The sequence below is a fragment of the Aspergillus japonicus genome (genome assembly GCF_003184785.1).
Source record: "Aspergillus japonicus CBS 114.51 unplaced genomic scaffold BO86scaffold_4, whole genome shotgun sequence".
Lineage (NCBI taxonomy): Eukaryota > Fungi > Ascomycota > Eurotiomycetes > Eurotiales > Aspergillaceae > Aspergillus > Aspergillus japonicus.
The window spans coordinates 1,176,961-1,190,436 of NW_020291641.1; the positions used below are offsets into that span (position 1 = coordinate 1,176,961).

General features: G+C 54.1%; 7 protein-coding genes and 1 non-coding gene across 8 annotated transcripts; 6 read left to right on the forward strand and 2 right to left on the reverse strand.

Moving 5' to 3' along the window:
- Positions 1-9: 9 nt before the first annotated feature.
- BO86DRAFT_395773 (FabD/lysophospholipase-like protein) lies at positions 10-843 on the forward strand (the record flags this gene model as incomplete). Its single annotated transcript, XM_025673355.1, has 2 exons — positions 10-107; positions 348-843. The coding sequence occupies 2 exons, from the start codon at positions 10-12 to the stop codon at positions 841-843; spliced, it is 594 nt and encodes a 197-aa protein (XP_025532232.1).
- Positions 844-880: 37 nt separating this feature from the next.
- BO86DRAFT_395774 (uncharacterized protein) lies at positions 881-2,663 on the forward strand (the record flags this gene model as incomplete). The annotated part of the gene is made up of 3 exons (XM_025673356.1): positions 881-1,151; positions 1,232-1,816; positions 1,879-2,663. The coding sequence occupies 3 exons, from the start codon at positions 881-883 to the stop codon at positions 2,661-2,663; spliced, it is 1,641 nt and encodes a 546-aa protein (XP_025532233.1).
- A 90-nt stretch (positions 2,664-2,753) lies between these two features.
- Positions 2,754-5,201, forward strand: BO86DRAFT_435114 (KR-domain-containing protein; the record flags this gene model as incomplete). The annotated part of the gene is made up of 4 exons (XM_025675938.1): positions 2,754-3,377; positions 3,413-3,716; positions 3,763-4,067; positions 4,374-5,201. Coding segments are annotated over 4 exons (2,061 nt in total), but the record flags the coding sequence as incomplete, so codon positions are not given.
- A 95-nt stretch (positions 5,202-5,296) lies between these two features.
- Positions 5,297-6,782, reverse strand: BO86DRAFT_435116 (uncharacterized protein; the record flags this gene model as incomplete). Its single annotated transcript, XM_025675939.1, has 6 exons — positions 5,297-5,779; positions 5,851-6,227; positions 6,286-6,359; positions 6,428-6,461; positions 6,522-6,541; positions 6,593-6,782. The coding sequence occupies 6 exons, from the start codon at positions 6,780-6,782 to the stop codon at positions 5,680-5,682; spliced, it is 795 nt and encodes a 264-aa protein (XP_025532235.1). The 3' UTR covers positions 5,297-5,679.
- Positions 6,783-8,064: 1,282 nt separating this feature from the next.
- Positions 8,065-10,043, forward strand: BO86DRAFT_142630 (uncharacterized protein). Its single transcript, XM_025666216.1, has 4 exons — positions 8,065-8,208; positions 8,269-8,705; positions 8,766-9,027; positions 9,082-10,043. Exons 2-4 carry the CDS (start codon positions 8,463-8,465, stop codon positions 9,921-9,923), a joined length of 1,347 nt encoding a protein of 448 aa, XP_025532236.1. The 5' UTR covers positions 8,065-8,208; positions 8,269-8,462; the 3' UTR covers positions 9,924-10,043.
- Positions 10,044-10,163: 120 nt separating this feature from the next.
- BO86DRAFT_395778 (phytanoyl-CoA dioxygenase family protein) lies at positions 10,164-11,286 on the forward strand (the record flags this gene model as incomplete). Its single annotated transcript, XM_025673357.1, has 4 exons — positions 10,164-10,788; positions 10,840-11,054; positions 11,104-11,196; positions 11,248-11,286. The coding sequence occupies 4 exons, from the start codon at positions 10,164-10,166 to the stop codon at positions 11,284-11,286; spliced, it is 972 nt and encodes a 323-aa protein (XP_025532237.1).
- A 319-nt stretch (positions 11,287-11,605) lies between these two features.
- BO86DRAFT_t39 lies at positions 11,606-11,677 on the forward strand. The gene has a single exon. It is a non-coding gene; the product is annotated as a tRNA-Arg (tRNA).
- A 372-nt stretch (positions 11,678-12,049) lies between these two features.
- Positions 12,050-13,349, reverse strand: BO86DRAFT_303156 (uncharacterized protein; the record flags this gene model as incomplete). Its single annotated transcript, XM_025667567.1, has 4 exons — positions 12,050-12,244; positions 12,345-12,696; positions 12,726-13,093; positions 13,155-13,349. The coding sequence occupies 4 exons, from the start codon at positions 13,347-13,349 to the stop codon at positions 12,050-12,052; spliced, it is 1,110 nt and encodes a 369-aa protein (XP_025532238.1).
- Positions 13,350-13,476: the final 127 nt, after the last annotated feature.

The window sequence follows — 13,476 nt, forward strand, 5'->3', positions numbered from 1 at the left end:
AAAGCAGTCATGGCGATGGAGAAGCAGGCTATTCCTCCGCATCTGAACTTCGAGTCTCCGAACGAGAATGGTGCATTTGATGCATTGAACTTGGAAGATCCCCCTCAGTCTGCAAGAATGGCCTTCACTGTCGCTGCGGCGGGCATCCATCAATAACTTTGGTTATGGAGGTGCGAATGCCCATGTTATCATAGAGAGCCCATCGATTTTGCAGCGGACTACTTTTTTCTCAGGAGCGGTGAACACCCCAGACCACAAGAAGCGGTCTCGTGTGTTTGTGCTCAGTGCCAAAGATCCCGGGGTTGCTCGCAGAATGGGCGAGAATCTCTGCACTATCTCGCGACCAGGGTCGGTGAAAGCGAGGAAAATGAGGAAGAGTTGCTCGATCAACTGGCTTTTACCCTCGGACAGCGACGCACCCGGTTTCCTTGCACCATAGCCTGGAGTGGCTCGTCAATCACTGAAGCATACGCCACCCTCGATGCCCCAGGTTTGACAACCCAGCGCAGTATGCGTGTGCCACGCGTGGGAATGGTATTTACTGGCCAAGGCGCGCAATGGTTTGCCATGGGTCGCGAGCTGCTCGACGCATACCCGGTCTTCTGTGATACCATACACGAGGTCGACGCTTGCTTAAAGTCAATGGGGGCTATGTGGTCTGCACTCGAGGAACTGCAGCGAAATGCCGAGGAAAGCCGTCTCAACCAGGTCGCGTATAGTCTGCCACTGAGCGTGGCTATTCAGCTTGCTCTGGTCGACCTGCTACGTTCTATCCTGCAGGAGTCACCGCTCATTCCAGTGGAGAGGTCGGTGCTGCCTACGCCGCCGGAGCCATCACCCTGAAAGGCGCATTGGCAATCGTGTACATCCGAGGTGAAACATGGTGCGGCCGGTGGAGTTACTGAGCGCGTTGCGTAACTTGTGTCATGATGATTCTGACGGTACCAAGACCGCTATTGACATGCTTGTTGAGGTCGGCCCGCATGGCGCTTTGGCTGGTTCTGTCCGGCAAACGTTGGCGTTACCTGGGCTGAGTAGTGGGGGGATCACCTATGCTACGTGTCTGTCGCGTGGCCAGAATGCTGTCCAGACCATGTATCAGCTCGTCTGCACTCTTCTGCAAGCCCACTCTTCTGCAAGCGGGCTATCCTGTTGACCTGAAAGCCGTCAACTTCCCCTGCGGCTGGAGCACCTTGCCCGTCTTGACTAATCTTCCATCCTACCACTTTAGACGCAGTCTTCCAAGCAGCCTACCAGACTCTTCCCGTTGGGGGAAGCGAAGAACGCACCGCAATGATCCCGACATTTATTCAGGATCTTTACATTTCCGCGGACTTGACAGCGTCCCCAGGTCACCGGTTCCACGCGAATTCAACCTTGGTGAGGGTAGACAGACGCGGGTTTGAAACCTCAATTCGGGTCACCAACAAAGGTCCAGAGTCCGAAAAGGCGGTGCTCACTGTCCAGGGGCTCTGGTGTCAGTCCTTGGGTCAGAATCTTGCGATGCGGATGGCCGACGACAGACTCTGCTATACCTCGGTCTGGAAGCCAGATATTGATTTTCTCCGACCTGAGCATTTTATTGAGCCAGATGCACCAAGCGGGATCCATCCCCATCTTTCTCAGCTACAAACCGCGGCTGTCATGTTCATTGTGGATGCTTTGCATCAATTTCAAGGTGAAGATCGTGTCGCATCTGAGCATTCAGGTTACTGGAAATGGATGACAGACGTTGCAGAAAGGGCTCGTCCGATTCTCGACATCCTGGGGGTTACCGCGCATGGAATGGCAGCGCTGACACAAGAGCTAAAACAATGTGTCGAGGAAGATTACTGTATCGATTCGGAGAGAAGCTTCCTGATGTCCTGTCTAGAATAGCCGAGGCGAAGGACATCCTGCTGGAATTCATGGCCGAGAACCAGGCTGAGTGGTGTTCTGTTTCAGAGGCTCGAATCGGTATTAACTCGGCTGCTCGAGCTTCAAAACGTCCTCGGGCTAGGATCCTCGAGATTGGAATAGGCAATGGTGCCAATACACGGAGATTTATCAAGGCCTTGACCCAGGACAATACGCGACTGTTCTCTCGCTACGAGGTCACTGCCTCTAGTGCAGGACTGGTCAAGAACGCGGATACGGTCCTCAAGGATGAGGCAGACATCGAGTGCAAGATTCTAGACTTGAACGCGGAGCCTGATGCCCAGGGATATGCCCGGAAAAGCTACGATTTGCTTATTCTATCCGCATCAGTTTTGTTGACGGTGAAGCAAATGGTTCAGACCCTCAGCTCACTGCATGCTCTTCTTACTCCTGGTGGGAAATGCATCCTCTGGGGCCCCAGCCTGGGCGATGGTGCGTTGCAGACTATTTTCCGACTTTCTCCAGGATGGCAGGGCAGTGTTCATGCCAGTGGCCTGTGGAAGGAGCTCTGCGCGCAGGCCGGTTTCGAGTCGGTCAGCTCCCACCTTCAGCCAGATCTCAACGCAGACGGGTACCAAGGAGAAGTAGTCGTTGCGACGGCCAAGACAGACGTGACATCTGCCACTCCAACAGAAGCTCTTCTCATTTCTAGAACCAACCCGCCGGAAGACTGGCAGCAAGCACTTCAGCACGGGCTAGCTGCTGAATTTATGTCTGGCCTCTCCGTTGTCTCCTCGCTTGAATAGGTTGCTGCCGATGGCAAAACTTGTATCATCTTAGACGAGCTCTTTCAGCCAATGCTCGATGACCCTTCTGCTGAGCAATTTGACGCCCTTCAACGGGTGCTCCACAGCTGTTGGGCTACAGTGTGGGTATCATGCGGTGCACAATGCAATGCTGAAGAACCTCTGAACAGTTTGCATCAAGGTCTTCTCCGCACACTACGCTGTGAGAATCCTCTCCACCGATACGTCTCGGTGGACTTGGGCCCCAATGCCCCCGTGTGGTCTCTCTCATCTGCGACCGATGTCGCACACATTGTCCGCAACGCATTGGCAGCATCTTCGGCTCCTCTGCCAGAAACCGAGTACGCCGTGCGGGATTCCATGATCCATATCTCACGAGTATACGAAGACCGACAGGAGGCCCGACTGGTGGACACCACGCGGCCTCAGGCCCCCGAGATGCGCCCTTGGTCGACCCCTGGCCAGAACATTCGGCTGGAAGTTGCCACCCCGGGTCTGCTGAACAGCCTTGTGTTTACGGAATATCCCACTATCGACGATGCTCTTGCCGACGACTGTGTGGAGATCGAGCCATGCGCTTTCGGACTCAGCTTCCGGGACATCATGGTTGCGCTGGGTCAGCTCGACGAAACGCGGATGGGCTTTGAGTGCAGTGGAGTGATCACCCGCGCCGGACCGGGCGCACGCGCCGCTGGCTTCACTGCTGGACAGCGGGTGTATGCATTCATTCTCGGCTACTTCGCGACCAGGGTGTGTATCCCCTTCACCAACGAGAGATCTTCGTGACGGTCGGATCAGAGCGCAAACGCGACTTCCTGGTAGAGGAATACGGAATCCCCCCGTCGCACATCTTCAGTAGCCGCAACCGTTCCTTTGCGAATCATCTCATGTCGGCGACCGAGGGGAAGGGGGTGGACGTGGTGATCAATTCGCTTGCGGGCGCTTTGTTGCGCGAAACGTGGCAGTGCGTGGGGACGTTTGGACGATTTATCGAGATCGGTAAGCGAGATATCGAACAGAACAGCATGGTGGAGATGGGGCCGTCTACGCGGAGTACGGTTTTCGCGTCGCTGGATCTGATCACACTCGGGGAACGGAGGTAGGGAGGTGCAGCGGATCTTGGGAGCGATCAATGGACTGATGGAGAAACGGGAGATTCGACCGGTCAGGCCGGTCACACGGTTTGGCATGGGAGAGATTGAGACAGCATTTCGCACAATGCAGACCGGACAACACGTTGGGAAGATTGTGATGGAGGTGAAGGAGGAGGAGAAGGTGAAGCTGCAGCGGGTTTTAGATGACATGCGACCGGTGATCCTATCACGTGAGGAGACGTATCAAATCGTAGGCGGTGTGGGGGGAATCGGGCAGTATCTCGCCCAGCGGCTGGTGGTGGAAGGCGGTGTCCGTTATCTCTCTCGATCGGCTGCTGCTGCTTCGGCTTCTGATACCTCCTCCACTACTGGAACTTCTCCATGGCTTGCACATATACGACAGGCCACTGGGGCCACAATCGTGCTGGCCAACTGCGACATAACTAACGCGACTCAGCTGCAGTCGGTTTTACGGCAACATGCTTTCCACCTACCGCCCATTCGTGGTGTCATTCACGCCGCCATGGTGCTGAAGGTACAGTACATACGTATATAGATCGATCCGTCAACGTGAACAGACCACAAGGACTTTACTAATCTCCCTTATCAACTCTAGGTTGGAATCTTCGAGGCCATGACCCGTGAAGACTATCTCGCCGCCATCAAGCCCAAAGTCCAAGGATTGTGGAATTTGCATACTCTTCTTCCACCCGACCTTCGCTTCTTTATCCTTCTCTCCTCCATCAGTGGGTTCGGCGGTAACGCAGGCCAGGCCAACTACGCCGCTGGGGGGAGTTACCAGGACGCATTGGCCCGCTGTCACGCAATTCAGGGTCTCCCCGCCGTCTCCATAGACTTGGGAATGGTCTCATCCGTCGGCGTCGTCGCAGAATCTAGACCCCTCACGCATCACCTCGAGAAGCTCGGACTACGCGCCGTGTCCGAACAGGAGCTGTGGGCCTTGGTCGCGTCCGCCATCCGCCATCCCATCCGAACCCCAGAGACTTGTCACATCGTCACCGGGCTACCAAGGGGGTTTGTGCGGTCGGAGACTGCTGCTGGCTGGAACCGCGACGCCAGGTTCGCCATTCTTGAGCAGCAAACCCCCTCTTCATCTGGTCCTGCACCTCATCCGCACCTCTCGCCGGGAGCTGGTCTGAGAGATCAGCTGGCTGCCGCTACCACTTTGACAGGAGCAACCCTAGTCATAGAGAACGCCTTAGTCACGAAACTGGCCGAAGTGTTCAGTCGCACCCGGGAGGGGATTGATCCCTCCTTGCCTCTCGCGCAGTTCGGCGTCGATTCTTTAGTGGCGGTGGAATTGCGCAATTGGTCGGCTGCGACGGTGCAGGCTGATTGCTCCATCTTCGATGTCATGCATGCGGTTTCGGTGACCGGGCTCGCAGGGAAGATGGCAGAGAAGAGTCGATTTGTCAAACTGTAGATGGGGAGGGGGGGGAGAAATCAATGCATTTTATGGATACATCTATGCTACCATCAAGTCAACCCGAAGAATCTGTGTGCGCTGACCACGCCGTCTCTATAGTTGGCTCAATCTAAATGCATATGCCAAAGCTCAAACTCTTTTGACCCAATGAACTCCTGACTCGAAACCCGTCTCAAATGGACGAAGATGATTCTAATCTTCCTGAGGAGCTTTACCCGGCACCACCCGCTCGACAGAATTCGGTCGATCGGGGTCAAGGTCCAGTGTAATATTGGTGAAACCGCGATGTCGTCGCTGCCCGCTCCGCAGGCTATAACTACTCAAAGCCCTCTCCCGACTGCCACTGCTGCCCCACGAGCCGGAGAAGAACACCTGGCGGAAGGATGGTACGCAAGCCGTGACAATAATCAGACTGGCTTCAACGTTGCTGTAGGACGGTCAGCACCCTGCCAACACCACACGAATTCATGATCACCTACATCCACAACACCATAGCCCCGAGCCGATAGGATTCATCGTTGGTATGCAGCATTGGGACGACCGACGCCAATCGCATACAACTCGTGACCAGGGACCTACCCACGATCATGAATTGGTTAGCCGCTGCAGTGCGAGACAGACGAAGACGAGGAAGGATGAAGCATACAGTCCGCCAAGCCCGAACATGCAGGCCACCCCCACGCGCTTCTTGGGCGCCATGTTGAGCCCCACCACCACCGGGAGAGGCGTGATCACCAAGACAATGTCGATGAAGATACTGGCGCACGTGCCGGCCAAGAAAATCGAGGCCCGGCTGATGCACTGCCCCTCAATGGCTACGTCCCAAGCCTTCTGGATCGGGTTGCAGCCGAAGAGGAACAAGCATTCAAGAATGACCATGTAGGATATGACAAATATCGTGAAACTCCACAGGATGATTCGCCAGCTGCGCTGCATATCGGATAGGCGATAATAGAGAATGATGAGGCCGATCTTGGAGAGTCCGAGGGCTGGGATATACATGACTGCGCCAGCCATGAGAACCTGCTTGGCCATCAATGAAGGGTGCTAGACGAACCAGGCACGACTGGAACTCCCGTACCTTCAGTGACTTGTTGTAGTCTTCTACTGTGAGCTCCCATTGATGGATCCCAAGCCCAGCGTGTGTGTATCCGTCTGAAAATCCCCGGGGATTGTTAGCGATCCATATTTGGGAAGCGGGCAGACACTTCGGAACACCTCACAGAGTAGGACAGATTGGGTGATGGCTGCGAACATCTGCACCATGAGCGATCCAAATTAGTCGATGATGCCAGTCGTCTAGTCACCGACACTCACCCATGAAAGCACGAGAACAGCTAATGATCAGTTGGTTAGATGTGATTACCCAACGCACCTATGCCACTTACTGTCATCCAGCATCCATTTCTTCACCACCACCAACCGGCTGTAGATGCGCACCAGTAGAGAGATGGCACTGGCAGTCGTCCCTACAATGACGACCACGCGATTCGCCGTGTGCAGATGTCGTGTAGGGTGCGCAAAATCCGGCGTGACCCCGGCAGGCGGTGCGATCACTCCAGTCTCATTGAGGGCCATGGTTGGGTACCACCATTTGAGTTCGATAGCTCGATGAGCATGCTTTGAATCTTCAAAGAAAGTGAGGAAGAACTGAAAATACAAATCCAGTCACCAGGAGCTCAATGGCCAGGGTTGACCTAGTCCAGCCCCTGGACTAAGAATTTTAGCTGATGCCCGACACCTTCCGCGCATGGTAGCAGGCTGGAACTAGAACCGAGTCTGACCTCAATACGTGACAGCTAAGCCCTGGGTTTGCGCCTGGGTTTGCGCCTGATCTGCACACGCTACGGCACGTTGCAGTGGGTTTAATCTCGAGTTAATCTATCTTCCACACTTGGCGTGGAACAACTTCGGCCATGCTCGTGCGTTGACTACTTGCTCCCTGTTCGAGCCTGAAGGATCTATAGCTTAATGCGAAGCTATAGAGGTAAAAATAAGCACCGTCGGATCGCATAGATCAGTAGCAAAGATCTTACCCTCCGAGCACAAACGGCTGGCTCTATAGCTAAAAGCAAAACGGCTCGGTGACCTTGACCAAGACCCGTGCAGAATACCGGAAGTTGCTATGAGCTAGGCGTATGGTCTAGTATGGTCAATGCTCCAACCTCATCTACAACCTCTCTTCGTGAACCTCAAAGATGGAGCTTGGTCATCATCTGTCCATTGCTACCTCGCCATCGACAGAGGCCCCATAGGATCATCGTGGGTCTATTTTGGGTTCACGCACATGCTCGAGCATAATTCTTTGTGCATGTACAGTACATATGTATGAGTACATGCATACTCCGAGATAAGGGCCATGCAGACGTAAACCAAGGCGTCGGTCCACCCGATGTCTCATCCTGGACTGTACCGGTCGAACCTAAATTGATTCATTGATTCAACGGTTCCGCCCTTCCGCGGCGGCACGGTTCGTTTGAGATACTCAATCCGGCCGATGATTGCCAAACTTCGGGCATTCTTCGGAGGCTCGTCACTTCCCAGTGTGAGTGGACAGTTATAGCTGGTTTGAAAAAAGGGTCAGTACAGTACTTTTGTCAACCTTGAAGATCAGCTTATTACTCTGCTGAAGCGGCCCAAAAAAGACCTCGGGCGGATAAACATGTGCCCGGAGGCAGGTGGCTACCGCCTTTCTCTCCGCTCGGTTCTGCCCGTCTTTTCAGCCCCGCTTGGTTCTGTACAATCCATGATAACTAAGTTGACTACAGTACTCTCATCTCTCCAACTCAGGCTGCTTCGCTATGCTATCGACCCGCCACAGCTTAAACATTGACAGAAAGACCATCCACAGTCGAGCATCCTGCGAAAATCTCCCTCGTGGTGGATGCTCGCTTCCTGCATGGTATGGCTATCTATGCCTCTGGAGTGTTTGCACACAATGTGAGCTAAGGCCAGATATTCCACCGTACTGCCAGTGAGCGATGCCGCAATAAACACCAGAAATGTGAGCCTGAATGAACGCACTCTTGAGCTTAAGAGGTCTTTGTACTCAGTTGTGCTGTAGGTGATCTTGCAGTCAATCGCAACACTTGCTCCCCTTGCGAGCGGGCGGGTCTGCCTTGCAGCCAGAGTCGTCAGCCAGACCTCCGCATCAAATTGGTGGATATACCATCGACCAAGCGCAAACGCCGCAAGCCCACTCCAGGGCGGACGAACGCGGGACTCGAAGTGATCCAATCAGCCACTCGATCGGAGCTGATGGACACGGAGGAGGTTGACTCTGGCAATAGAAGCTCCGCAATCCCACCGACTCGGTGTCCTAAGGAGCGTTCTCTGAAGCGACCACTTGCATTGCAGAATCAAGGATCAGCACTTCCGTCCGACCATGGCCCTGACCTGTCAGTCTCAACCCCTGCGTCGACCGCCTCGCCGCAGTTCTGGCCACTTTCCAGGGAAGAGGCCCAGCTGGTGAAGTATTTCTTCACCAATCTAGTGTCGTGGGTAAGCCAGGTGCTCAATCGCACACATGTGAATTGCAATAATGACATTGGCCGAGTGTAGTTTGACTATTGCATTCCTGACAGGCACTTCCAAACCGTTGTGGGGGCCACCGTTACCAAAGACCCGTCCATCCTATTTGCCGTTCTGGCAATATCTGCCCGACATCGTGAGTTGACGATGGGGATCAGCTCCTGCGATTCGCATGAATATGAGGGGCGATGTCTTGAGGTCCTGATCCCGAGTCTCAACGATACGTCGAAGGCTTTGGACGATAGCGTGCTGGCTTCCGCCATGCTCTTAAGGTTACTCGAAGAAATGTCCGGTAGGTATTGAATCTCATCCGAAACACGAGCCCAACCGCTGACTTTAGCATAAGAGCCAACCGAAGAACAAGTCTTCACCTCGCATGCGGTCTCCACCCAGATTTTGCTCCAGATCAAGGGTGGTAATGTCCGACCATCGGGATTCAGTGATGCAGCCATGATTGTGGCTTTGCGGCAAGAGATCGTCATTGGCAACATGGTGAAACGAGCCATTGAACCTAGCCTTGCCGCCTGCAGTGCGAATTGGTCATTGGCACCCGCTGACGATGCTACGTGGACATATCGCATGATTGCACATGCAGCACGGGTCACCACCTTTGCCTACGGTAACGAACCCAAAGACAAGTTGGAGTGGGATCGACTGTGGCAGTATGTACTGGACTGGGAACAGCGCAAGCCCGACTCATTCCAGCCGATACACTATTCACACCGAACGCAATTGTGGACCTTTCGCTTTCGCCCGGAGAATCCGGAAGATGCACCATCCGCCAGCGCGAACAGGGACAGTATACTCCCGGTGATCTACTACACCTACGACTGCCCAATTGCGGGCCAGCAATATCTCCAACTCTCTCGCATCTTATTATTGGCGCATGACCCCCGCATGCCCAGCTTAGGAATGGGGCGCGCACAGTATCTGCAGAAGCAAGAGGAGGAGATGCGTAATGCGGTTCGTGTCGTTTGTGGGATAGCCATGTCGAATCCGGAATATATGCCCGCCAGGCTGACCGCGGGTCTGGCAATCGCATTGGGTGGTGAGCTGTTCGACGATCCCGAGGAGACTCGAGAGCTGATGAACCTGGTTGCTGAGGCAGAGCTGCATGTGGGGTGGCCATGTCTGAAAGTGAGCCATCGGCTCCGAGCTTTCTGGGGTTGGGAAGGCAACCCTCAATGATGCATTGTGAGCAATGATGCATGGAGTCGGACTATTATACCGCAAAGGGAAATTTCGGTCCGGGCGCAGCTTATGTATTGTAGCATAAGTAACCGGGATGATATGCCATTCTGGGTAATCTTCCCCCGGATTGCCCTATACAATGCATCACCTAGTATATTATGGATGGCCCAGCAATCATCAACTCTCTTTCTCAATTCACCTCTCACCCTGGCAACCCATACAATTTGAATCCTCATCATGCTCCATCCCGAGACCGCCTTTCCCGACCTGTACGTCAACGATGGCCAACTAGATCCTCAAAGCACGGGTCTGCTCGAAGCAACTTGTCCGCGTACAACTCCCCTGGCTGAGATGCGGCACCGATTGGAACGAGACGGGTACCTTTACCTGAAAGGGCTTCTGCCTCGCGCCGATGTCCTTGAGGCTAGGAGAAAATACTTTGAGTTGCTTGCGCCGACCGGGATTCTGGATCCCCGAACTTCCCCAATCGAGGGGATCTTCGATCGCTCTCAGGACGCCACCGACTTCCCCGGCTTTGGAACCGGTCGCCAGGGTACCGGAACCGCCACGTCCGATACCTTCATGACACTAGCCCTTCGTGCCCATGCTGAAGACTGGTATCGCAATGATCTCTGCAAACACCCTGCTCTAATCGCCTTCGTCGAGGAATTCACCGGTTGGGGCAAGAGCACATGGGCTTTGGAACGGACTATATTGCGGAATAATCTCCCTGGAAATCCAGCCACTGGGGTACACTACGACTATATCTTCTTGCGGCATGGGGAAGACTCGGTCTTGACAGCGTGGGTTCCGGTCGGGGATATCGCCCTCAACGGGGGCGGGTTGATCTACCTTGAAAATGGTCTGTAGTTGCTGGAGCTGGCTATCGATCGCTTTGAGCTAACACGACCAGGCCACGTCCTAGGTAGGGCCACCGAAGGCCAGTTCACTAGCAAGGCCCAAGCGGCAGGACTCTCGGAAGAGGAGGCCAAGACCGCGTTCAACCAGAATATGATGTCCAATGGCATGCTCAGTCAGGATCCGAAGCATTTTGGGGAGGAGCACCAACGCAGGTGGCTGGTTTCAGCTTATGAGGCGGGGGATGTGGTTTTCCATGACTCCTACATGGTAAAATACTACTGGTACGATGAAGGACTCTCACTGATGCTGTATGGAGATTCATGCCTCGACCTTGAACCACGACGAGAACGGTGTCATTCGCCTCGGTACCGACTTGCGGTTTGTTGATGCGCGTGGAGACTGGGATACGGTCAGATCGGTCCTTCTACTATGTCCTGTCCCGCACTGACCTTTCTCATAGCGATGGGCCGGCATCTACAGAGATGATGACGGGCTTTGACAGTGTCATTAGATCATGTTCAGTCGCAGCCTCCGCTGAGAAATCCGTGCTACAAGAAATGGAAGACAGCCGATTAACAGGAGGCGAGCTGAGAGGGCAAGGTTTAAAGTCGGAGCCTGGGTGCATTTGATTGTTTGTCCACATTGGTGGTCTACTCTGGTAGTCTAATATACTTTTACTATAAGGGCTTCTTTACGGTGTATCGGTTAGTTTCCAGGTAGTCTGGCGGTTCTTGCAGTGTTCTCGAGTTCAACTTTTGCAGGTTATGAGCGTTGTTTTTGGCTTATATCAGCCAAAAAAAGGCTAGCTGTCAACAGCTGGCCTGCTGGCCCAATGGTAAGGCGCTTGACTACGAATCAAGAGATTGCAGGTTCGAGCCCTGCGTAGGTCAATCTTTTTGCTCCTCAAACTTCAGTCTAGTTCTCCCTCCCATCTCGGTCATTTTTTTCCAATTGGAAAGAAAGAGGTATCTCCCTCCCTCCCTCCCTCCCTCTCCAATTCCTCGCAGACTATCTTGGCAGGTAAATCCTGCCTTGTTGTTGAGCGTTGTCTCCTCCTGTGGTATGTTCCCGCGGCCGCACGGACATTTCCCCGGTTATATATTTGATATTTTACGCAGCTTCGCCCCAACGGTCACCCCCAACACGAGGCTGCACAAACAAAATTGCAAATATTGATTCATCTCTTGCGCCCAAAGAATAACAACAAGACCAATTGACTACGCGGCTCGTCAAGCCAGTTGCAGGTCTTGGACGACGAACGCTCACCGGAGAACGCTCGCCATCACCACAACCGGATGACCCAACTCCACCCCTTCGTGGTGCAATTTCAAGGCTGTGATGGCATCAATGCGCTCCGGGAGTAATTCCCGCTCAATCTGCAGCGCCCAAAGAGCAGCACCTGCCGGAGTCCGACCGTGAAAGACGCGTCGGAGAGTGGTGGTGCGATAGAAGTAGAACTGTCCCGGAAAGCCACGTCTGTGTGTCAGCATGCGTCTCACCAACTCTGTAGGACTCCGTAGGCAGACTACGAATAGTCTGAGGAGACTCGGAACCTACCGGACCCAATCCCTTCTGCTGCTGGGTTGCATACCCCCCGATCACCGAGTCAGGTTCACTTTGCTCTTTCCAACTCATGGAGAGGGTCCGTCCGGCGTAGCCGGCGGCGTCCGCGAGAGCGAGCATCTTGGCGACCGGCACCCGTCCGCCAATACTGGACAGGACGACCCCGGACGGGCTGAGGAGGCCGAAGACGCGAGCCTGGACGAGGCTGGTGTAGTGTAAGTCGAGGAGCGCGGATGCAACGAAGGGAGGAATCTGATATGGGAGATCGGCAGCAGAGAAGTAGGTCGATGATGTCTGTTCCTCCAGGAGGGTGGCCCCCTCGGGGAGGGGAATGTTGGGCAAGTTCCTTGGGCCATACGTTAGGTGGTAGGCGACGAAGGAGTAAATGGAACGAGATCAACACACTCGTAAATCAGGTCGAACACTGGCTGTCCTTTCAATGGCTCTAAACAGTACCCCGTCAAGGCAGTGGCCTCGAGCGCCACCGTCTGGATGGTCTTCCGGGAGTCATGGACCGCGGAGATCAGATTCATTTTGGCGGTTGCAACCACCTCAGGCGAGAGGTCGGTCATGGTGACGCTGGTCAGCTCAGGGAAGAAGACCTCGAGGGCGCCCACAGCATCGGTTCCTGACCCAGTCCCAATGGTCGCGAACCGACGAACGGGGCTGTAGCCAGCGACTTGGAAGGATCTGAAGGCCTGGAATGCTGCAGTCACAGCCCAGTCCGCGGTAGGTCTCTCGACCTAGAAAGTCGAATGTATAAGCATTGTTTTTGATGGTTAAACACGAATACAAGCTTCTCACCTTGGGTTGATAGCTGAGATCTGACAGACTGATCTTGAACGAAGAGGAGACATGACGAGGCTTCACCCCATAAAAGGATTCGAAGTGGATAGACAGATCATTGCGAGCCTGGGGCTTGGGCACCAGATCGATGGTAGTAGCCGTGAACACGTCGTCAGCAACGATGACCTTCTCTTCCAAAATGGCGGTAGACATGCTGACAAGTGGATGGGTGAAGTGAAATACCAAGCACTCGATATTGCATTCTCTGGCCGACAACAAGATTAAGTATCGATAGCATCGATAGCATCGATAGCATCTATAGCACCTGTCAGCTGTGCTG